The sequence below is a fragment of the Haemaphysalis longicornis genome, unplaced genomic scaffold, assembly GCF_048455015.1.
Source record: "Haemaphysalis longicornis isolate Haplotype H1 unplaced genomic scaffold, Haemaphysalis longicornis Haplotype H1 scaffold_93, whole genome shotgun sequence".
NCBI classification, from domain to species: Eukaryota; Metazoa; Arthropoda; class Arachnida; order Ixodida; family Ixodidae; genus Haemaphysalis; species Haemaphysalis longicornis.
In genome coordinates, this window is record NW_027526466.1 from 119,440 (window position 1) to 142,828 (window position 23,389).

General features: G+C 51.3%; 1 protein-coding gene across 1 annotated transcript; it reads right to left on the bottom strand.

Annotated features, from left to right (window-relative positions):
• Window positions 1–3,611: 3,611 nt before the first annotated feature.
• LOC144154805 (heat shock protein 60A-like) lies at window positions 3,612–23,088 on the bottom strand. The gene is made up of 6 exons (XM_077685904.1): window positions 22,942–23,088; window positions 19,357–19,520; window positions 14,959–15,653; window positions 12,092–12,455; window positions 9,275–9,610; window positions 3,612–4,119 (listed from the first exon to the last, which is right to left on the bottom strand). The coding sequence occupies exons 2-6, from the start codon at window positions 19,507–19,509 to the stop codon at window positions 3,967–3,969; spliced, it is 1,701 nt and encodes a 566-aa protein (XP_077542030.1). The 5' UTR covers window positions 19,510–19,520; window positions 22,942–23,088; the 3' UTR covers window positions 3,612–3,966.
• Window positions 23,089–23,389: the final 301 nt, after the last annotated feature.

The following is a 23,389-nucleotide window of genomic DNA, read 5'->3' on the forward strand; positions in this document are numbered from 1 at the left end:
CGATCACGTTTGGGGGGGGGGGGGGGGGGGGGGAGGGTAGACAATACCATATATAGTATAGCATAGCATACTATAGCAGGGGATGGGGGTACTTTCTTCGCTCGGGTTACCCTGATACCAAGAGAGGTCCCGGAGCCCCCTGCCTGGTAAACAGACAGGGAGCCCATCCGCTGGAGCTTGACCCGACGGCCACCGTTTGTGGTTTCTTACCCTTCACCTCTAAACACATCACCACGGTAGGTCACAACTTATTTTGGGGGGCTCGGGGTCCGTGGTGTCGCCAATACCATCACCAAGATTGCTCAAGGTGCCCCGAGCGGGGATTCTGCCCAAGTAATTACACCATTTACACCATTATGACGATTAGGTGGGTTACTTCCTCCAATTGTTATCGTACAAATGCAGGATTACACAGTTGGTCCGTGGTCACCGTTATTTATTCGTGTTTCGAGTGCTTTTTTCCGGACTAATGTATTTTTCTAGCATGATTTTGGGAGATGCATATTCTTTATTCAGTTTTTATAAAATATTATTTTGATATTGCTCGATTGTTCAAAATTTGCTTTCTCCATTTACTCAGTTACGACGATTATGTGTTACTTCCACCAATTACGCATCCCTGTGCAAAGGTGTTACATGCTCTTAGCTGTTGGGGAATGCTACCCAGTAAAAAATTTATAACCTTTTTTTTACCCAAGTTGTGCATTGGTATTATACGTATAGCACTGACCCTGGGGCACAGCCCAAGGAGTGCACGAAAGAAAATGCGCTTGTATTTTGCAATGCTGCCAGCTTCCCAGAAATTAGCTGACTAAAACTTTGGAGGACTGGAATTTGTCATGCTTGTCTAGCAGACAAACACGGCAAGTTCCCGTGGCCCTCCCGCAGCACACATAGTGACGGGAACAGCTGGGAACTCCGCAATATTTACAACTTCACTGCTAACTATGCAATCATGAAAGCGGATAAAACTTTGCACAATGTTGAAGTCACCTTGGAAGCCAATTGCCACATAAGTGATTTCAAGATAGCGTTGGTAAAATCAGTTACAGCTGTCTTCTGTAACAATACTTTCTCTGTAGACAGCAATGCGTAGACCACAGATGGGAATTCTGCAATGTTTAACCCTTAAACTGTGATTTACGAGAACATGAACCTCAGCATAATGATAAAATCTTGGCAATAATCAGCTCTGCCTCTGCACGGCATCTTGCGAAGCCAGCAATGTATGCCCCGGTGAGATAAAAGGAAAACAATAGGGCAAGTCACGCCGCGAGTGCATTCAAAAGATTTGACGTTTTGCGCTATAAAAAGTCTCACACCAGCAAAACGCGAGATGGGTAAGCATCACGAGATGAGCAACTGTACCCTGCCCTCCACTCAACGTGCTACCTCGATGCCTTTTGCATGCAAAAATCTCCTTCGAGGATCTCCTAGACTGGAGGCTCGAGTGGAGGGGGCACTCAGAACACCGGCAGGGTGAATGAAGTCCTGCACACGCTTCTCGCAGTGCTACCCCCGTGACCGTGCTCGAAGCCGTTTCCGCGGAGCTCGAACATCCTTTGCCTGTGGCAGCTACGGCATGTGTGCTGGGACTATGCTGCAGCCCGTTGGGACACGCTACAGGCAACAGCCACAAATTGTGCCTCATTAACTCCTACGCCCCCAATGTTAATGCAACTTTAGTCATGCCCCGGCACTAGCTGACATTTGTGATAAACAAGCCATTGAGAGTTTGAAGCTACCACTACCTGAAAAATTAGCAGTGGCTTGGCTCGGCTATGCCAGGGTATACGTATCGCGAGCCAAGGTTCAGCTGGTTATTCTTAGGTTTCCTGGTTGTCTAGGATTAGCTGATTATGCTTACTGCTGTTAAAACGATTTCCAATCCAGTCCAATCCGGTCTAGTCGTCACTGCTCCTCGCGCATGCGCAGCACGGCTCTCCAGGAGCCGCGCAAAACGGCTATCAAGCGGCTCCTGTGCAGCGTCAGACTTGGCTACTGCACAACGGAGGCGCACAGCTAGACACGCACCAGCGCATCTGCCGTGGCTACGACGTCACTCCTCTGGAATGCGCAGACCGGCGAATGTGCAGACCCAATTCTCTACACACCCGTACTCCAATTGAATTAGTAGATTTCAATCCAACACAATCCAACCAACGCCGCCTGTATAAACAGTGCCTAACGCGTGAGCGAAAAATGGCCAAACAGCCACTCTCCTGTTGCTCTCTCCTACCCTTCCCCGCTCCGTAGCCTTCCAGCGTGCTTCCGTGTCCGCCAGCCAGCGCCGCTTCTCGGAAACTATGCAAAATAGTGGAAAGTTTGTTTAGCGTTCCCGTGGCAGCGCTCCTACGCCTTCTTGTTTTTCACCATGCCTGTCTGTCTTGGTCTGTCACTGATAAAACTTCCTTTGTCACGAAGCAAAATCCCTTGCGCTGCCGCAGGCTGATGTCGGCTTTGCGCGCTTATCTACTCGGATCACAGGCCCTGAAATTTTCTGAGTGAGGCATCCCACCTCCATCCCCTCCGCATTTAGGTATTGTTTTGACCCCCCCCTGTTCGCACTCCGCATCGGTACGCACTTCTAAAATTGAGGACTGTACTGTAGAAGCGCCCGGACAGCGTGCCGGGATCGCAGCTGCTTTTGTTTCCTATAATTTTCTGAAGTTTACAAGCACGTGATAATATTGGAAAGTAATCGTAGAAGTGAGCGCCTGAACAAAAAACGTGCACGCAATTTTTTCTTCTCTAAATACTCCAGAAAGAAAAATATCAGTAAAATAATGGCTGCCCTATCCGAAAATATCGTTTTTCTGTTAGCTATATGTCTACCCGACAATCAGAATGTTCTTAGACTATTTCAGTCCACCTCCGTCTTTATCTTTGGAAAAATGCAGCAAGTATGAAGCGAGCGACACGTTGAACGAGATCCCCAGTGCGCCACAGAACTAGCGCCCCGTCACGGCTCAGATGTAAGCGAAACGGCCCTTGAAGCCCAACAGGCAAGCTGACAGACACACGTCGTAGAAGTGGGTGCAGCGTTCGCGACTCGCGAGCAGTGACGTAAGGCGAGATGTCCACCGGCACGCGCCACATAGCGGATCAGTGCCTGAACTAAGCGTCCCTACCCTTCCCATTGAAAAGCGTGCGACGCGTCAGGCAATGTTAATACAGGCGGCGTTGATCCAACTTAATTAAATCCAATCCGATCCAAACCAATCTTAATGCTCCTCGTGCTTGCGCAGAACGGCCCTTCACGGCCCACGCAGAACTGCTCAACCTCAGCCTGTGTAGCTTATGCTACAAAAAGTTGACAACACTTACAACCATAACTCTTACTCAGTGCATTAATACACTTTTCCTAGTTGGAATGTGCACGCTGCCGGACTACAAGTTCAGGCCACAGACTACTGGTTGTTGGCACAAGTCCAACAGGAGTGATTCTTCGAGCCAGCGTAACAGCTGAGAGAGGACGGACACGCGCCGCACTGGCGGCTTATGCACAGGAGAGAAAAGGGGTGTTGCCGAAGGTTGAATCTTGACTGTGAATTTAGGTCTGCAGTACTTTGGTACACACATGCGAGAAAAAGACACGACACTTGTCCCCATTCAATATGAAAATGACAAAATCGCGCTTTTATTTTTACACGTCATCTCTATGAACAATAATAACAGGGCGAAAATGGGCGGCTTCCCCGCTCCGACAGCGGGAAAACCCAGACTATGCACACAATGGGTGTGGGGGGATGGTCCCGAGCCGTTTGTCCAGTCACTACACTGATGTCCTGACGACCGTGGGCAAGCACTGCAGCCAACCAGGCACCACTCAACACGGGGGCGGCTGCACTTCTCGGGGCCTCCGGACTACATCATCCCACAAGTCCTGCGATGCGAGCGGGAGACTGGCCAGTCCCAGTCAGCTGCAGCGCTGCCAGACAGGGCCCAAGGGGAGTACTCTGCTGCTCACATGCCCATGCCCCCCATGCCTCCCATGCCACCACCCATGCCGGCCATGGGGTCGGCCTTGTCTTCCTTGGGAAGCTCCACCACCACGGCCTCCGCTGTTGTCAACAGCGACGCCACGCCCGACGCGTCCAGCAATGCTGTCCGCACCACCTGCACACGGAAAGACTCGGGTCAGCCACTACTGCGGCAGTGCCCCCGTTGGCCTGCATCCCATTCAAAAGAGTTTCGAGCTGCTTTCGTTGGTTGCTCTGCTCAGCAACCACAAGCAGTTTTAAGTGCGAATGCACTTTATAAGCGACCCCAAACCATCCACCGGCGGCGGCGGCGGCGGCGGCGGCGTCCGCAGTGCTCCTCTATATTTAAAAAAGAAACAGCATCCGGCGCCAGGTTTCGATCCGAGGACTTTGCGGCCGCAGCGCGACGCTCTACCAACCAAGCCACGGACGCGACGCTGATATCAGTGTTAGTGACGCGCCTTATATCTTTAACGCATTCAAACTACGTCGTCAGCGGCGTGCGTTGGCGACTCAGCGACGTTATAGCGGCTTGATAACTGCGTGGTGTACACATGATACTACAAACCCGATGGAAGAGATGGAAGAGAAGGCGGCGAGGCGGTGGGCTGCGGGGGCCCGAGCGCAAGCGCCGCAAGCGGGCCGACAACCGTGCATTCGCACTTTCACATTCTCCCCCTCGGGGAAATGCGGGGGAATTTTTTGCACAAACCTTTCTCGGCCCATCACATGCGGCTCGGCTGCATTCCTGCCTAGTCATTCAGCCTCGTCTGTAGACACTGGCCCGGCACTTTGGCCGCTAATGCTAGATGACTCCCACAGAAAACACCATCTAAGTCACTGGCAACTGCAAATCATTTCGCTAAATCAGGACGGTCAGTTTACAGGCAGTTGGTTCCTAAATTCAATGTCTAAAGTCAGGCACATCCCCGCAGCTGCCATGACACCCAACTGCGGCGGCACTCGCCTGCCGACAATTGTACCTATGGGCTAAAGTGCACGGTGAAAATAACAATAAATGGCTCGGGGTTCTGGGAGAAACAAGTTTCTTTCCTCGCACGAAAGCCTGGGATTCTTGCCTACATACGCTTGGCTAGCATTGGGCAGACAGACTTTTCGTAGCATGCAAGTCTTAGTGAGTAGCCCCAGCAAGGCACCTGAGCCAGTCAATAGTGCCCATCTACTGGCCTGGGGCAGCCACAGGAACTTGACCAACCTCCGACACCTCATGTGCGCAGGAAACTGCGCAATCGTTCACAATCTCCACTCTCCACTGTGCCCGCACTCGGGTACCGTCTTTACTCGTATCTAGGCCGATACTTTTAAAAAGTCGTTTACGAAAGTCGGGGGTCGGCTTAGATTCGAGGGTGCGGCTTTCCTGTCACCACTAGCCACTCAACGCCCTCTCGCGGCCATAAGCTTGCAGCCTGCAGGTTTGCAGGCGCCATTTTGTTCGTTTGAACGTTGTGAACTCGGCTCCGAGTGTTCTGTGTCTGCTTGCGTTCGTTGCTGCGTGACCTCGAGAAGCGCCCGTGTTCGCAGCACAATGGTGCCCACCAAGCGGTGCCACTACACCGCGGCTTTGAAGCGGAAGGTAGTCTTGGAGGTCGAGAAAACTTCAAACCTTCAAGCACAGCGCAAATTCGGCGTCGATGAGAAGAACGTGCGCCGATGGCAGAAGCAACGAATTGAACTTTTCAGCTGAGCTGCCAAGCGAATGGCCTTCAAGACCCAAGAAAGGTCAACACCACGAGGTGGACAAGGAATTCGTTGACTTTATCTGGCAGCAAAGAGAGGGTGGAATTCCTGTGACGACGGATAAATCAGGCGAAGGCGAGGGAGATCGCAAACGTACGAGGCGTTGCGCGGACTCGGTTCAAGGCCAGCAGGGGTTGGGTCACTCGCTTTATGAAGCGGTTCGGGTTTAGCCTGTGACGGCGGACGCCTGTGTGCCAAAAGCTGCCCCCTGACTTTGAGGAGAAGCTGTTTGCATTCCAGCACTTTGTCATCAAGAAGCAGGTGGTAAAGGAGTACCGAGTGGGCCAGATCGGTAACGCCGACCGGACCCCGGTGTATTTCGACCTACACCGAGAAGTGACAAGGGCGCGAAAGAAGTCAAGGTCAAAACTGCAGGCCACGAGAAGCAGCACGCCACCGTTGCATGGCCGAGAGGCAAAAGCTGCCACCGTACACTATTTTTAAGAGGAGGACTCTTGCGTTGTGCGAGCCCACGAGAATGGTTGGATGAGTGGCACCCTCGTCGAAGATTGGGTCGGGACTGTTTGGTAGTGATGTGCCGGTGCTCTGCTGTTTAAGGAGTAAACTCCTGGTTCTGGACTCCTACCGCGGCCACTTGACAGATGCCATTAAGTCCGTGCTTTTGGAGGGGATAGAAGCTATCTCCAGCTTTTTTTTCTTTTTGTAGTTCGGCGAAAGCTGTTTGCCTTGACTAAGTAGGCGAAGTCGTTTTTCGCTACAGCCCCTTCCGAAAAACGGTCCGTGGATTCCAGCAGGCACTTGAGTTTTTTGAAGCTTTGACTTCCTCCCTTGCATCTTATTGGGCTCTTTTCTCTTTGAAGTTGTCTGCCATGACAGTGCTTGTTTCTGGATACCTATGCCGGGCTTAACTCTTCTGAAATGGGAACGTTGAGCAGGCCGCCATGGTTTTTTGCAGCCTCGCAGATACGCGACAGCTCTGCCAAATTCTCGACCGCAACCTGCCTGTTGATGCTGAAGCCTCTTTCCACTGAGGCCTGGCCCAGAACTGCGAGGAAGAAGCATTGTGCTTCAGCAGCCGCACGAGAAAAGTGCCCCGACGTTCATGACCTTTTCCACAGTTTTCCTAGGCAAAACCGTGCGCACACAATGTCTCGTTTGTGCTCAGGGTTGTCGACCAGGCAGTCAGGCACAATTCTCAGCTTCCCAAGGCAGGGGTCGAAACATGAGCCCATGAACAACAGGGCACCTCACACTTCCCGGATCAGGTTCACCAGGAACTTCCGGCACTCTACTTTGTAGACTGTGGTTGGGAGTGACCTTCACAAAAGCCTACTCCTTCCTCATCGGGATGGCCAGCAGCGCCCACTGTGATGCCTGCGGGGCGGAAGAGGCTATAGAACATGTGCTGTGTCGCTGCCCCGAATACTTGTCGGAGAGGAGCGTGCTTGCCACCGCGCTGAGCCGATTGTTGGACAATCAACCATTTACGGTGGAAACTATTCCAAGTCATCGGTCTTTACCATCGACCTCGCAGAAGGCGACGAAAGCCCTTTTACGTTTCCAGAGTGAAACGAACTTGCGTGAAAGACTATAGTGCCCGAAACGGGACTAGAGTGCGCGCTTTCCCATTCCTATCTCTTCCCCCCCCCCCTCCCTTCTTTATTCCCTGAGCCCCATTCCCCCAGTGCAGGGTAGCAAACCGGGCTCTACACCTGGTTGACCTCCCGGCCTTTCCTTTCTTTTTTCTTCTTCTTCTTCCGGCACTCGCTTTGCTGCTTTGCAAAATCTCCTCAGCTGCTCCACCTTTTCAAGTTCTGCGTAAAAGCATACCTGCCAACCTGGTGACATAGAAATTCGTAATATCTGCGGACTGGGAGAAGTGGTGGGCAGCACACTTTAATTTTTAAGTCTAAAATGATTCATGTTTTCTTCACACGTTCTCATGTTTTCAGAACCATACATGAAGACCGTCAGTGTTGAAGAGTAATGAGCAGCAACTTCATTGGGAAGGGCAGCAAATTCGGATATCTACGATTTCGAGAACACTTGGTAGTGCTTTCGCGGCTTCGAGCCCGCCTTTGCACTGCGAAGCAACTACCGCAGTCGTACCACGCACAGGACGTGGCAGTCATACAAAGAGCGCCACGAACACGGAAGTCGTAACCGGCCCGTGGACAACATGCTATAAGCAGGCTTGCCGAGGTAGCAGCAAGTTCACCCCGCTGCGTAGCCCACCCCGAGAAGACGACAGAAATCGCAGCTTCGCAGATGGTGATAACAAGACTACGTATTGCTTTCTCGTGGTGGCGCAGGTTCCACAGTGTCGTTTAAATGGATGGTCCCAGTTTTTTCAAAAATTCGTAAAATTTCAGGCAGGATTTGTAAAATCGGAAGACGCATCAAAATGCGTACATTTTACGGAAAATTCGGAAGAGTTGGCAGGTATGGTAAAAAGCAGCATCTTCAACATCAATTCGCAGCAGCTTCGTGATGCTGCTGGCTTCTGTCATTGCGGCTCGAGAGGATGTTTCCGTGTTTTCCCACTGAAAAGTCGTTTCTGTGATGTTTGCCGCTTGCAAAAACCTCGTGGCGGAAGAGCAGCCCTCGCCTGCCACAACTTTGGATCGGTACTTGGCACTTTTCTAATGGCTCTTCAAGGCAGACTCCCCCATTATTGTGTTGCAATGTCAACCAACTTCCGACATACTGCGCACTTCGCTCGATAAGGACCGCTTGCCTCCGGCCTCACCCCGTGACGATATTCACTGTGTTCCAGCCACGCAGACAAACTGGCACTCTGTGCCTGGCATCCCATCAAAGTAAAGTTGCAGGCATGGCACGAAGCACAAACGCGAACCTCCGCCGAAAATGACGCGAGAGACCGGCGCACGGACCGAGTACCGACCGCCCGTTGATATAATTATTATATTGGATCGTATTGGATTATATTGGATTTCTGGCTTGCATTTGTTGCCAGACGACGCAGGCATTGCAGGTTTCGAAACCAAACTTGCCGTTATTGCCCTTCTGTCAAGACTGCTTGTTTTCGTGGTCAGTAAACGCGTTTTTGAAATCAGTGTGACTTACGTAACCAAGTTGTTCATTTGCTTTATTGCATTACATTCCTTAGTGAACAGTCCAGGTCGTGACACTCTTGGTTTTCCCGGTTCGTTTTTTGTGATTTTTTTTATCAAATAGTTGTTCACAGTCGACATGCCTGTTGCACATTAACCTCTAAAAAAATGAAAACTAAAATACATTGTGCTGTACAAAAAAATTCTAGAACTGTCACGACCTCGTCCATTCATTTTGGAATGCAAAGCACTCTGAACAAGTTTTCTATCATGTTTTATAAGTTGCTCCAGCTCGGTACAAGTGGAACAAAAAGAAAATTTATTAAATAAAAGAGTTATCAAAAAAATATTACCTTGAAATTTTTTATGGTGTTATCACAGAAGTATTTCCAGTAGCTGCGCCAATTTTCATCCACATCCACAAAGAAATAAAAAAGTTGATTTTGAAAGCCCTGCTGCCCCAGGGAACCCTGTCTCCCTACGCCCTTCCCGACGCACCTTGGTGGGGTCGATGATGCCGGCGTCGATCATGTTGACGTACTCGTTGCGCATGGCGTCGTAGCCGAAGTCGGCCTTGCCCTCGACGACCTTCTGGACGACGACGGCGGCGTCGACGCCCGCATTCTGGGCGATCTGCATGCAGGGCTGCTTGAGGGCCTTGCGCACAATGCCCACGCCCGTGCGCTGGTCCTCGTTGTCGGCCCCCAGGGCCTCCAGGGCGGGCAGGCAGCGCAGCAGGGCCGTGCCGCCCCCCGGCACAATGCCCTCCTCCACGGCCGCCCGCGTCGCGTTCAGCGCGTCGTTCACCCGGTCCTTCTTCTCGTTCACCTCCACCTGCACGCACCACGCAGCGTCAACTGGGTTCACCAGCTGTTGTAGCTCCCCACACACAGGCCTTCTCGTTTGCTGCCTCACACCACGGAAGTGCAGCAAGTTTACACAAGACGAGAGCTTTTGCTTTTTTTTCACCGCCTGCTCAAGTTTACCGCAGATGCATCCTAGCAATGGCACCGAAAGGCTGGCCCACAAAAGCCCTCCCACCAGGCCCCAGCCCAGCCCAATCCAGAGGTTGGTGGGAGGGCTGACGTTTCCAGCTTCGCAATGGAGGGCATGGCTTCTCAACTTCTCTTACCTCACGGGGCAGTGACGGATTCTAAACAGAGCTCATATCGAAACAGTTGACAGTCAGTGCTGGCTGTCCTCTTGACCGTGAAACCCACAGCCTGTTGAAACTACAAGGCACACAAGCAATGTGCAATTTACAGAACAAACTTCTACTGTCCCTTTGATGACATGGTCTGCGTGTTCAAAAAGCACGGGAGAGCTGACAAGTGTTCCATGCAAATGACTGCACTGCAGTGCCACATGAGGCATGCACACAGGCACAAACAAATACAATACATACGAAAAAATTTTTGTTTGCAAGGCGCACTTGAGATTTGTGATACAAGGAAGGAAACAGCTGCCCGTAATTCACCAGGGATTTACACAGCTGCAAACCTTCTCTTCTGGTTTGTCTTCAGTGCATTTTCAAGGCATTTCCTTCTCACTTGCTTGCCGCAATCTTGTTGTTAGGAAAAGGGTTTGCAATCACTACCCCGTTCTTGTTGAATTCAATTTAAACAGATTTTTCAGCAAAAATAGCACAACAGTGGAAAACAAGCACCGCCAACGATGCATGCCAGTCTGTTGACTGTTTCTTGGGTGCTTGAGCACAAGTTCGACGCAATAAACGGCAATTCCTAAAAGAACCTCCGTTAGCTTTCCACTGGGTACAGTGACGCGCGAGGGGCACATTCCACTTGTTACGAGATGGCGTCCTGCTGGGCACATGTGCAGCCAGCCCCCAAGTGCAACCTGTTCCTACTCGCATGCAAACGAGCCTCTCATGACCAAGTTTCCCGTGCCTAAGTCAAATCTATCAATGGATAGCTGTATGTCGGACACACGAGAACCTCGCTTCTTTCTTATAAGGTAAGCCCTCTGTACGCACTTCAAAGCTGATACAGCCACCGAGTTCAAGGTTAGCCAAGTTTGCTGTCCTGCCAGAAGGAACCAAGGCAAACACTACGGTGCAAGAAGCCACTTTGCCCGTCATTCGAGCCCCGAGAACCACCACCCTTCAGGGGTCCCCTGGTGAAGGCCCGGAAGAATGGTTAGAGAGGCTGGATATTCAACAGGTGGCCCAACACTTGGGCATATTCAGAAGGTTCTGCTCCAAATGATAGGCTCCCGTATGACCGGGGTGCTTTTCAACAGCGAGTTCTTGAAGACATTCACTGCCGTCGTACGAAAGGAATGAGCCGAGCTTTCACTGCAGACACGCACGCAACACCCTAATCAAGTGGTCCCTATTTTTGCCAAGGGGATGAGACTATTTCACCGTGCTGACCCCGCATATGACCGAAGAGAAAGTGCTGTTCTTGATGCGCGCAATAAAGCAAGAATTCTTTGTTGGCCTTGCCCGCAGCCGACTGAAAACTGCTAAATTTCTCTCAGATGCAGTCAGGATCGAGAAGGCCCTTGACATGCGCTTAAGACAGTACGACCGGCTAATCAGTACTCTACCCCCACAGATGTCCTCTGTGAAGCTGGCCAGATCTAGCATCGCTGCCCTTACAATGAACTCGGTCTGCGAGGTTTTCGGTCAACGCCCGAATGAGACGAATACCTGTTGCACACCAGCCGATGCCGGCAGCGCTTCAACTGCTCGCCATATGCAGAGATTGCCAAGTCGCTGCAACGGCACTGACTCGGAGCACGGAAGGTCGCCCACTTGACGTAAGAGGGAAATAAAAGCAGCAGCTTCTGGACAGCATCGACGGAATGCAAACCCTCCAGCACCGCAACGACACAAACCCTGATGACGCCAACCCGACGTGACCAAAGCATCACCCGCAAAACACCGACTGGCCAGCGCACACCAGCAGAGATGCGATGTCGATGACGCGGCCTCAGTGAGAAGCTTCTCGCATCTTGGACCACGCATCTAATTTGTCTACGAGGTTGTCCGATGGTGACTGCGGCACATCCCGAGAATGCACGTGGCTTGAAGTCATCCACATGATTTGTCTCAAGCCATGCTACGCCATATGACGGACGGTGAACCTTGTCTTATTTGTTTACTTGTGTTTTGAGTTTACCGCCTGGTCCAGTTTCTCTTTCTCGTGTTTTAAGCATTGCCTTCCTTCTTTGTAGGCCACACCAGCCACCTTGTCTTCAAAGGGAAAGGGCAGTCACTTAGTTCCCAACTTACATTTAGGCTTCCAGTAACGAGAGCAAAGCCAACCCTGCAGGTTCCCTGTGGCGCCTCACCTCGCTGGAGCCCCCGACGCGCAGCACGGCCACCCCACTAGCCAGGCGGGCCAGGCGCTCGCCCAGCTTCTCCTTCTCGTACTCGGAGTTGGAGAGCTCGATCTCGTCGCGGATCTGGGCCACCCGGCGGTCCACGTCCTCCTTCTTGCCCTTGCCCTTGAGCACCAGGGTGTCGTCCTTGGTGATGACCACCTCGCCGGCCTGGCCCAGGTCCCCGGCCTGGACGTCCTCCAGCTTGACCAGGTTGGCCTCGTCGCCAAACACCAGGCCCCCCGTGGCCACCGCCATGTCCTGCAGGGTGGCCTTGCGGTTGTCCCCGAAGCCGGGGGCCTTGACCGCCGCCACCTGCAGGCCCACCTTCAGCCTGCACGCACAAGGCAACCGAACCACCGTTCACGGCCAGGGCGGTGTTGGCCCACATCAGCTGGGACTGCGGGGTTTAACGCTCCGACGCAGTAGTGGAGGGCTCCACATTACCGTATTTATTCGAATATAGGTCGACCTTTTTTTTCCAAAAATGTGCTTAAAAATTGAGGGTCGACCTATAATCGTGACCGAAGAACCTCGACCTATAGTCGTGATCAAAAATGGCGAGCGCACCGAGCGATCCGTTTCTCCGTCGCGCCCGGCGCTCCTCAATTTGAGGCGGCAGCGCGGAGCATCTAGAACAAAGACAGGCAAGAAAATAAAGGAAAAAATAACAAAACAATCAGCGTAAGAAAACCACCCACAGTCACTGCCGGCTATCGCGCATTACCTGCGGCCGAACCGGACACGAGCGAGCTGACGTACTGGCTAGAGAGCCAGATTGGCTTGGCTTGGTGTCTTCGGAGCCGCGGTAGCGGCTAGCGCGAGGTGGGGGTAAAGGTGACTTTCGCCAGCTAGCGTAGCCACCTCGTGAACGGAACGGCGTTGCCTGCTTCGCTCGCTGTCTCTACTATCTCCCGTTCTCCGTTTCATGCGCTTTCTTTGTGTTTGCTTCGTTGTGATTTCCGGCTGCACGTGGAAGAGGAGCGTGCGAAAGGACACCGAGTGTCCTGCAAAGATATTCAGACCAAAGCTCAACAGTTAGCGCTGCAAGGCGGGATTGGCCGTTCAGCCTTCAAAGCCAGTCGGGGGCGGGGGTGGGTAATGAACTGCGGCGCATGCGGCGCAAGTTCCGACGACGACGCAGTGTGTGGCTCCGACCAGTGAGGTGACCGCGTTGTAAATAAATGGGAGTTTTAAAAAGTTTCCTCAAGTTTTCTCTTAAAAGTATGGGTCGACCTATAATCGAATATATTATTTTTTTTTCGGCGACTTCAATTTTTAGGGGGTCGACCTTTATTCGTGCTCGACCTATTTTCGAATAAATACGGTAGTTTTGACCACCTGCGCCGAAATCTCGTACATTTTCACTTTTCGCCCCCATCAGGAAAGCGGCCGCTGCAGCCGGGAATCGAACCCGCATCCTCTGCTAACTGCGACCGATTTCTCCCCACAAACTTTTTGTTTCTGCCCCCCCTGCCAATGCTGGCCTTCTCTAGGGATCCACTCAGTTACCCGTAATGACCAACGGTTATCTTGCCTTCGCATTACACACCCTGCCCACGTACATTTCTTCGTGTTAATTTCAACTAGTATGTCCCCTGTTTGAAGGCAGTTGAGTTTTCACATTCCCCTGCCATGTTTTGGTGTCGCCACAGTTGCCCAAATTTTTTCTCGTAACTTGACAAAAAGTTCAATATTAGAGTTAAACTTGCTTAAAAATAAAAAACAATTATTAGTGGCACAACTGATAAAACCTACCAACACGCTCAAAACAGGCAGTTTTTCTTTTTTTTTGCACCACCTGTGTACCGAACCAGGTTACTCTCTAATCCCATATCAAGTGAAAACTTATTACGATCAAGCTCTTTAAAATCGTTCTAGACTTAAATAATTGTTTTTGTAACAACAGCATACAGGAACTGCACCCAAGAGCACGAGCATTCACGTTTCAAAGTCCTTTGAGAACCCCAAAGTCCCGTTTGCTGAAATTTTAACGTAATGAAGTTTGGTTGTAGAAGTAGATTTTGGGAGACGCAAGAGCTGAAACGGGTGTCGATAAAACTCAAACGGCAACACGGGCCACCCAACGGCACGAGCGAGCTCCTTGCCTACTGTGTATGGCGCCGCCGCATTGTCCTTCGCTCAAGTTCGCTCATGCTTGTTCGGTTCCATCGTTCCAGCAAGTGCGCGGCAAAGCATTTGTGGGCCTTTATGAGCCTTGCTCCCGTTTTTTCACGGCTGTGTCCGCAATATGGGATGCGCACACCCTATGGCGAGAGATTAGAAGCGTGTGGGGATGCCGGCTGGCCCCGCCAGACGATTAGGCCTACCACCGCGGAGGATATTGGATGGGTACTTTCCTAAGCGGTGCGGATGACGTTTTACAGTGTAATTTTGGCCACATTACTAGCTTCTTGCCTGCATGAGTAACTTCGTTTGCCACACGTGTAGCGTTTCAGAGAGCGGTTAGAAGCGGTCGCTTGAGCTACCCACAACACGCAAGTGGTCTCCTGCGCGTATGCATCAACGTGCTTGTGACTCGCGAGGCGCGTTGTTGCACGCAGAAAATGCTCCATGCGGTTATGCCCGCGTAGATGATTAAGCTCCAACTAATGCGGTTAAAAAAAAATCCTTGGCTCTGACAGTGCCAGCACAAACACAAAAAGTGCGCAAGCCACGTTTTTGTTAGCAGGAACTGTTCCACACGGTTAGCACTTCATTTTAACCGCGAATTTCAATGTAGTGAAGTTTCAATTTCACCAACTTCGTTACACCAAGGTTTGACTGCATTGACAAAGCGACTTTGAGCAGCCCTCTCAACGGCCCCAGGTGCACACCTGTTGAGCACGAGCGTGCTGAGGGCCTCGCCGTCGACGTCCTCGGCGACGATGACCAGGGGCCGCCGCTGGGCATTGGCCAGCTCCAGGGCCGGGATGATGGACTGCACCGAGGAGATCTTCTTCTCGCTGAGCAGCAGCAGTGCGTCCTGGAACTCCACCTTGGCCCCCTTGCTGGTGTTGATGAAGTAGGGCGAGATGTAGCCCCGGTCAAACTTCATGCCCTCGATCACCTCCAGCTCGTCGCTGAGCGTCTTGCCATCCTTGACGGTGATGACGCCGTCACGGCCCACCTTCTTCATGGCGTCGGAGATGAGGTCCCCGACGGCCTTGTCCCCGTTGGCCGAGATGGTGGCCACCTGGGCGATCTCCTCGGGCGTGGTGACGGGCTTGGAGAGCTTGCGCAGCTCCTCGACCACCCGCTCGACGGCCAGCATGACCCCCTTGCGGATCTCGATGGGGTTGGCCCCCTTGGAGATGCGCTCAAAGCCCTCGCGGGCGATGGACCGCGCCAGCACCGTGGCCGTCGTGGTACCGTCCCCGGCCTCCTCGTTGGTGTTGTTGGCCACGTCCTGCACCAGCTTGGCCCCGATGTTCTGGAAGCGGTCCTTCAGCTCAATGGCCTTGGCCACCGTCACGCCGTCCTTGGTGATCTTGGGCGACCCCCACGACTGCTCCAGGATCACGTTGCGGCCCTGCGCAAAGACGGCAGGCAGGAGGGTCAAACATGGGGCTGGGGTGCAAGACAGCGTTTTTTTCCCTTTCCCATTTACTTCTAGGGAGGACAAACACTCCAAGCAGACGACAACACATGGAGTTCAAAGCCTCAACTCTGATCTCCCACAAAAGAGTGGCAGGGTCAGCGTGCTGTCGGACTGCAGAAGTTGTTCTCAAGTGCATGCTCAGCACGAACAGTGGCCACAGAGATAATATACTGACTCTAGAGGGAAAGCGTGCCGCTGAGCCAATGCATTGGAACCGTATGACACATAGTGGCAGACATGATACAACGATTTGAAGGTTGCCAGCTGAGCTTTTGCTTACTAAAAATGGCGAAAGCGATGAACCTGGCAACGTGCTGCTGTGGTGTTTCCGCGTCCGGCTAGCAAAGCATGATGGGAGAAATTGTAACATGGCGGCCGGCTGGCCAGACGGATATTGTGTAGGCGGCATCGACAGCATTGCGCAGTTTATCTCCTGTGGGTAGGTAACCAACGTGTTTTTGGTTTAGCGTGTGACTTATATGTACTGATACTATTTGAACAAGATGTGGCAACGCTCACACAACACTTAAGCTCGAATGATCGCATGCGTGAGGACGCCAAGGAATCAGGTGATCCGCACTGAGACGCACAGAAAAAGCAAACCAGTTTGTATTTCGCGCGTTCGGTTTTCTGACTGCCTTGATGGTAGTTCGCGTCGCAGCTGACAGATGGCGCCACCAGTCCACGGCGCGCGCGCCGCTCGTGGGACTTTATTTTCGGCGGTTGCACTCGGTCTTGCAAGAGGTAGCGTCAAACATCCCCCTCGCGAGGGGCACGATCAAATGCAGAGCATTTCCGGGGGCGCACGATGTTAAGTAGTTTGCGTTACGTTAATGTTGTTGCACTTGTGGCAACTGCTGACGAGAGAGTGCTCGTCAGCAGTAATTTCCATGCTTTTCAAATGAAGTGAAGTGAACTGTGGCTTTAGCTGAATGTGAAACCGTTATTGATACACACACACACAAAAAAGAAACGTTATCACATGGGCCAACGCTCATATTGCCGGTGAGTCGCGGTCCCTTTGAAGCACAGGAACAAAAGAGCATGGTCGATCGCAGGCCAACGGAGTGGCAGAATGCATGCCAAGGGAGTATGCGAAGAAATACAGTCAGTGGCGTGTCCCGTTTTCCTTTCTGTCTGTATTCTTCAAGTTCTAGCTACTTTCCACCACTTCGAAGGAAAAGCTTGCGGGACTGAATGGGGGCGTAACTTGCCGCACAGAGCGCGCGAGGAGAGAATATTGACTTATTGTTACTGATTAAAAAAAGAAACCTCACTTCGTTACATATTTACCTTCACGAAGGTTTGCGCTAAAGTTCGAAGCACGGAGAGCCGTTCCATGAATAAAACTGAAACGGACCGATTATAAAAGCTCCTTTTATTTCTTTTCCAATGGGAACGACCACTGGCTGCCACTCCGTAGCCTGTAGTGAACTTGCGGTCGTCAAGTTCAGATCAGAATCGCTCTTCCGGCGTCAGTTCAGGGCCATAGATGAAGTGCTTAACATGAAGAAATGAATGCCAGCCTAGCAAGCGCCCAGGAAGGCAGTTGCTCAGCGTGTGCATCCGAGTTGTTCCCGTTGTACACGTTTTGCACGCACGCAGATCTGAGCTGGAGACTGCACACACGCACACTGCGCAAGGGCCTCGCTACATCCTAGCACACTTAAAGAAAATCGAAAACAAAACTGAACGTACTCTTTGTTTGCACTTACTCTGTTTGCTAATTAAAGCTTAATTACACTAAAAGTTTTTTATAAAGCTAGTTTTAATTACTGAGGCAATTGTGTGTAACCATTTTCCTTCAGTTCATTGTTTTAGATAAATAATTACAGAAGGCTGAATGCAATTGCTCTGGCAACCATGGGAATTGTATCATGTCAGCGCCCACGATTCATACGGTCTCGGAGCTCGCTTTACCCCCGACAGGCACTGGGCCAGTTCAGCAGTGTCCTCTCTGTGTCCTGCAGCAAAGCATCGCAATGCAAGCACGCCCACAGAAGCGTACAAGCTTGCCCAAAGCGATGCCATTCCCCATCTGCTGCTTAAGTTCACCAAAGCTGGAGGTGCCAGGCATGCTTTTCCTTGCTCAAACTGCACTGCATGGGCAGCATACCTTTCCTGCTAACCTTTTCAGATTACGCCCATAGAGCATTGACAGCCGGCTATCGTTACATTCAAGGGCAGATTTGAAAACCATGCTGGCTGTTTCAATTAACCAACAAGCCCCTCGTGCCATCTACCATTCTGCGAGAAAAATGCACTTTTGTTCATATTTTGCCAGCCAGGTGGCAATCCTGCAAAAATCCCAAATGGGATTGGCAGTATGTCAAAATAAATAAATAAATAAATTTTTAAAACCAACAGCAAAAGGTGAAACTGCGTATCAGTTGCGGAACAAGATGGCCCCGTGTGCAGTGTGATGCAAGCTATAAAATGCCACAAATCGCGCGATACCACTGCGTCTTCGGTGAATTTCAACAATTTTAAAAGCAGAAATTAGGATGCGGACGATGCGACATTACTGAAGCTCAGTTCCTAGAGGGGTAACCAGTAGGTTCCTGTTACTTTTTGGAGCTTGTTTGGTGTTCTCTGTAGCCAATTGGGGTGCTTTATGATGCAAAAAACGTTATTTATCTTATCTGACAGTAAACAGGACTTGCTGCCTTATCTTGAGGAGAGACCCAGTGCTATGCCAAATGGCGTGCACAGCTGAAAGGCTGGCAGTCATATGTTCTAACTCTTCCATATAAAGAATAAGACTTTGCATACTTCAAAATGGGATTAGTTGGTTTGTTTGTTTTTTGAGATACAGTCGACACCCGTAAAAGGGACACTACGGCGATTTCAAAACACTGCTGGATTACTTGTGCAAATTGTAGTCTGGAGTCTCTAGGCCATGTTTCGACCCCTCGTTGTGTTTACACGACTATTTAGTAGAGAAATCAATTTGAGAGTGCTGTCCTCCTCTCTGCACCCTCCGTGCCAATTTCCTACGACGCTCACTGGAGATGGCGTGGCTTGAGTGCGCTACTACTGTGTGGCTCGCTGACCCTCCGACAGAGTCAGTCGCAGCGTGGTTGGGGCACTTTTTCGGGACATTTACGACTGCTCCCGTACAATCGGGAGTCTCTGGGAAAATTGAGAGTTGGCAGGTATGTAAACCGCTCCCACAGTGCTGTGTGCAACAAAGTCTTCTGCATATTTTTTCTATTCTGCGACGCCGTTTTTTCATGAAGCATCAAAACCAGCATGCCCAAGTTTCCACTGTGCAACAAAGCCGGCTGAGAACCTCAAAAAGACACGTGTTTTAACTGGCCTGTCGCTTCGTCAGCTTGTCAGTTGCAGTGCCGCGAACAACAGTACAGAACACGGCCCTGTTTTTGAGCTAGACAATTTGAATTTTGTCGAAAAGTGGTGGTCACCTCCACGCTTTAGACTTGGAACAACTCCCGATTTAACTAGCAACTATCGATAAATTTCTGCCACTGGATTGCACGTACCATTGCCGGGACCAGCCCATCACTTCTAATTAACCAAAAATTCTAATCAAGCAACTAGAAATTATCGAGAGTCAGCTGTATAAGCTCGTCAAAAGAAGAATGGGGGCATGAGAAACAGAGCAGCAGCCCACCTTGGGCCCCATGGTGACGGCCACGGCATCGGCCAGCACGTCGACGCCCTGCAGCATGGCGGCGCGCACATCGGGGCCGAAGCGGACGTCCTTGGCGTAGTGGCGGCGCAGGGCCTGGGACACCCACCCGCGCACGGGCACTCGGCGGTACATGGCAGCAGTGGCTGCACGGGCACGGGTGAGAACCGCATTTGCTCCACACTCCCTTTCTCACAGACAAGGAGGTTGTTGAAAAACACACCAAACAAAAGCATGCCAACGCAGCACTGTATTCAAAACAAGGTGCGGCAGTTTCGCAATGAATGTTAAGAACAGACCTCTAACAGCAGAGCTGCTTAGGGGCCCACCACGCCCTCCGTCTGCCGTCACGCTCCCAGTATGGAAAAATTCGCAGCAAAATAAAATGCTGTCCGGCAGCGCATTTGTGTTTACAGGCAAGACTGGTTGGCTTGGTCCTTGTCAGCTGCTGAGGACTTCGAGAGTGACGGAGAAATTCAAGGCGGCAGAAAACGATTCACTGGCAATCCCGCAAGCTTCCCTGCCAGCTTCAACGCTCCCATTTCTTCGCTACTACCTGCTCACTGGATTGCAATGCACTCCTTCAGCTATCCTCATGCTGGCTCTCCCGCATGAAACCCACCACAGGGGTGAACTGCTAGAACAGTTGGCAGTGGCCACAAACACAAACACTGCCCTTGGCCCAAAAGTGGTGCCGATTGCACTGTGCACACCTAGACAGTGAGACTGCCATTGTGTTAGGTGCGGAGTACCTTAGGACCGCACAACGTCCGTCCGCCTCCGTGCGCATAGCATTTACAATCACAAAAAATCCCACAGGCACCAGCAGGATTCCAGCCTGTGTCTGGTAGACCAAACAGAGTTAGTGTCAGCCGTCTTACCCATTGGGCTACGATCGCAAGTTAGTACCTGAGAGTGGAACAGCTTACTTCCCCGCCTGTAACGGTGCGGAGTAGCGTAGGACCTCCCAATGTCCGCCCGCGTCCATGCATGCGCACACCACCATCAAGCGAAATTCGATTTGAGCCGCGAGTTGCAGTTTCACTCGGGGAATAATCAAGGTGCCACTCAGGGCTCAAATTGAATGACAGTCAGGGAGCAAATTGCATGTCACTCGGGACGCAACTTGGATGTCATTTCGAGTCCCCGTGCTCCGCACCCTTGCCATCATCGACGCTGCCATTTTTTGGGAGCTTAAGTCCACTGGGTCTCCTGCTTGGGGTGGGGGGGGGGGCAAGAGATGACGACCTCCCATTCTGGGAAGAATGAAGGACGAGATGAGTTCTACGTGATTCCGATATGTCTGGGCACGACCAAATGACAATGTGACACGGGGTTTCTCCTACTGAACTCCGAGATGAAGAGTGGGAAGTGATAGCTGCCCGAGAAGGACTGAGCAATGGACGCAGTGGCAAAAATGGCCAAGGATATCACCACGACAGTAACGAGCTGCCACAACCCGCTCCAGGCGCTCCGAAGTAGTACAACATGTGCCCACACATTGCATCCCCCACCTTTGAGACACTTGGAACTGAAAACCCGGTGCACCAATGTCGGAGGCAAGTCATCAGCTACAGTTGCTCCTGCCAGCGCTTCCCCATGTCCGCACATTCAGGGCGAGACAATGAACAAAAAATTACAGGGGGTGGAGTCCTGGGAGCAGATAAATTGCCTTTTGGAGCAGCCAGGAAGGCCGTTGGACTGGGGCTGGCACAAGCTTCTGTGGCAGCCCCCGGCGGATTATGTTTCAGCTATTTATATGCTATATTAAGCATTCCAAGGAAGATGGCTCCACTCCCACAGCATTTGTGGCCTGACTGGAGGAGGAATGAGCACATGTGCGCGGTTTCTCTGGTCCTTCAAGGCAGGGCAGCTCGACAGCTCCAAAGATGGTCAACGCTTGGGGAGCGGGGAAGACGTTTGTCGGTCGCGACGGGGGTTTCTGGCAATTATCGGGGCTGGAAAGCGTCTCCTGTGCTGCCTTGTGTGCCTCCTCGTTGCCCGGTATCCCGTTATGTCCAGGGACCCAGCGAATTGCAATTGTGCGGCCGACTTGTCGAAGGCCTCCTGGACTACGCGCGTTATTTTTCCCGCATTCTCTCACGGCTTCCTTGGAGTCCGTGTAGAGCAGGAAAGTTTACATCTATTTTCGTAGTTTTCATTGCTTACCCCGCCATTCTTGCTGTTGTAAAATGAATATCCGTTATATTTAAGCGCAAATACCTCGTCTGTCTAGCTTACAAGCCCTGCCTAATTTGCGTTTGCTTTTGCCGACCTATGTAGGTTCTACATCACAGGCTCTGTTGCGGGAAATGAGCTATTGGGTTGCATGGCCATTCCCTTTTTTCCGAATTATATAGCTTATTTGTTCACGAGGGTGCTGATTTGGGCCTGTTGATATAACATGACGGAGAATTGAAGCGCTAGGACACAGGGACCTTGTGTGGGGCCTTGTGTGTCCCACTCGCTTGTCCCTGTGTTCTAGCGCTTAAATTCCTTGTGTGTCCCACTTGCTTGTCTCTGTCCTAGCGCTTCAATTCTACGCCAGCTTATTTGTGTGAAGTGTGCGTTAAAAGTGGTGTCAGTATGATTCCAACCAGGCAACCTTTCGAATGAACCGAACTTGTGTTTTGTCTGCATGGCCCCTCAAGTGGAAACCCTGTGACCCAGGGCAGCAAACCCTCGTCCCCCTTCTACCTCGGACTAGGTAACCGGTAACCGCATGAAAGAGGCCTTCTACCATCGCGTTTCTTTCGCCTGAACTGCTTTCCACACTACGCCTGTGAAGTCGTCCACAACGTGTGTAAGTGGAAGAAAGCACATCACGTGACGGCACTCAAGAAAATCGCACAAGCGTGCGTAGCGGAAAAAAAAAAAGATGATCGACTCCTATTATAACCGCCTTTAGGTTAGTCTAGTCCACCGGTTTGTTACTTTTAAAAGGCGCTGGTGAAAATGCAGCCATCGGAACCTCCATTTGCTTCACTAAAACGCAATTTTACGCAAGCGGGGTCATACTGCAAAAACTTACACACGCGACGACTCAGGAAGGACGACGGGACAAGCCCTCTTTTATTTGCCCCACGATCCCCAAGCCACCGCCTAAGCATACAAAAACGTTAATAGTATTCCTCTAGGGCTATCAGGTCGTGATTCCAATATAGTAACATTCTCTCCGATCCTGAAAATTGCGGAGCGCCTGTTGTAGTTCCCTTCACCCCTGGCTACCAGCCGCACCGCGCTCGAGCTGCATCGTGCGGTCCGCGAGCGCGATGGCCTCACGCGAGCACGAGACACTCGCAGCGCGGCGTTCCTCGTGCAATAGCTTAGTGTCGCACGCCAACAACGCGCGTTTGCTCTCCCCGCGCCCCACTCGTACTTAACCGCCAAGTGACCATCCGGAAACCTCACTGAGCACCGGCACGCCGGCTCTACGTCGCCTGCTACACGTGGGTTTAGGGCTAGATCTTGTACTACGCAAAGCTAAAACAAAGTGCGGGCGATTCTAGCCCCCCGGACATCACAGAGCGAACGAACTACAAGGCATTGTTGGTTTGCTCTACTCACTTTTTTAGCAGAACGACGTGAAAAATGCCCAAACTTTGGTCTCCCGACTCGCCGCGAACCACGCTGCTCGTCGCCTGCTTCTGGAGCTTTCGGCAACTGGCGAGTGCGATTGGCAAAGGTGAAAAAAAAAAAAAAGTTGTTATCTGCGGCCCCAAAACAGCATAGACTACTTCCGTTTCCAAGACACTTCATTAAATTTTAAATATTTTTAATGTGCTTGTACTTTTTAATTTAAAAATAATAAACTTACAGTATGTGTCAAGTAAATGTCAGCTTGATGCAGTATTTTTCGCAATAAGCTTAATGTTGTTAGTTATCCTGTTCTGGGGCCTAAACGTTCTAGAAACTACCAGAGACAAAATAATGTTTAAGCACTGCTTAATTAATGTGCTATAGTTAATCTTAAAACTAATTTCAAAATAAATTATTGCGACTGATATTTTATATT

Excerpts from the sequence above, each read along its gene's own strand:
- LOC144154805 (XM_077685904.1), bottom strand. The coding sequence starts at position 19,509 with ATGTACCGCCGAGTGCCCGTGCGCGGGTGGGTGTCCCAGGCCCTGCGC. Across the intron at positions 12,456-14,958 it reads AGCACGCTCGTGCTCAACAG|GCTGAAGGTGGGCCTGCAGG; the intron begins GTGTGCACCTGG and ends TTGTGCGTGCAG. Across the intron at positions 4,120-9,274 it reads GCATCATCGACCCCACCAAG|GTGGTGCGGACAGCATTGCT; the intron begins GTGCGTCGGGAA and ends TTCCGTGTGCAG.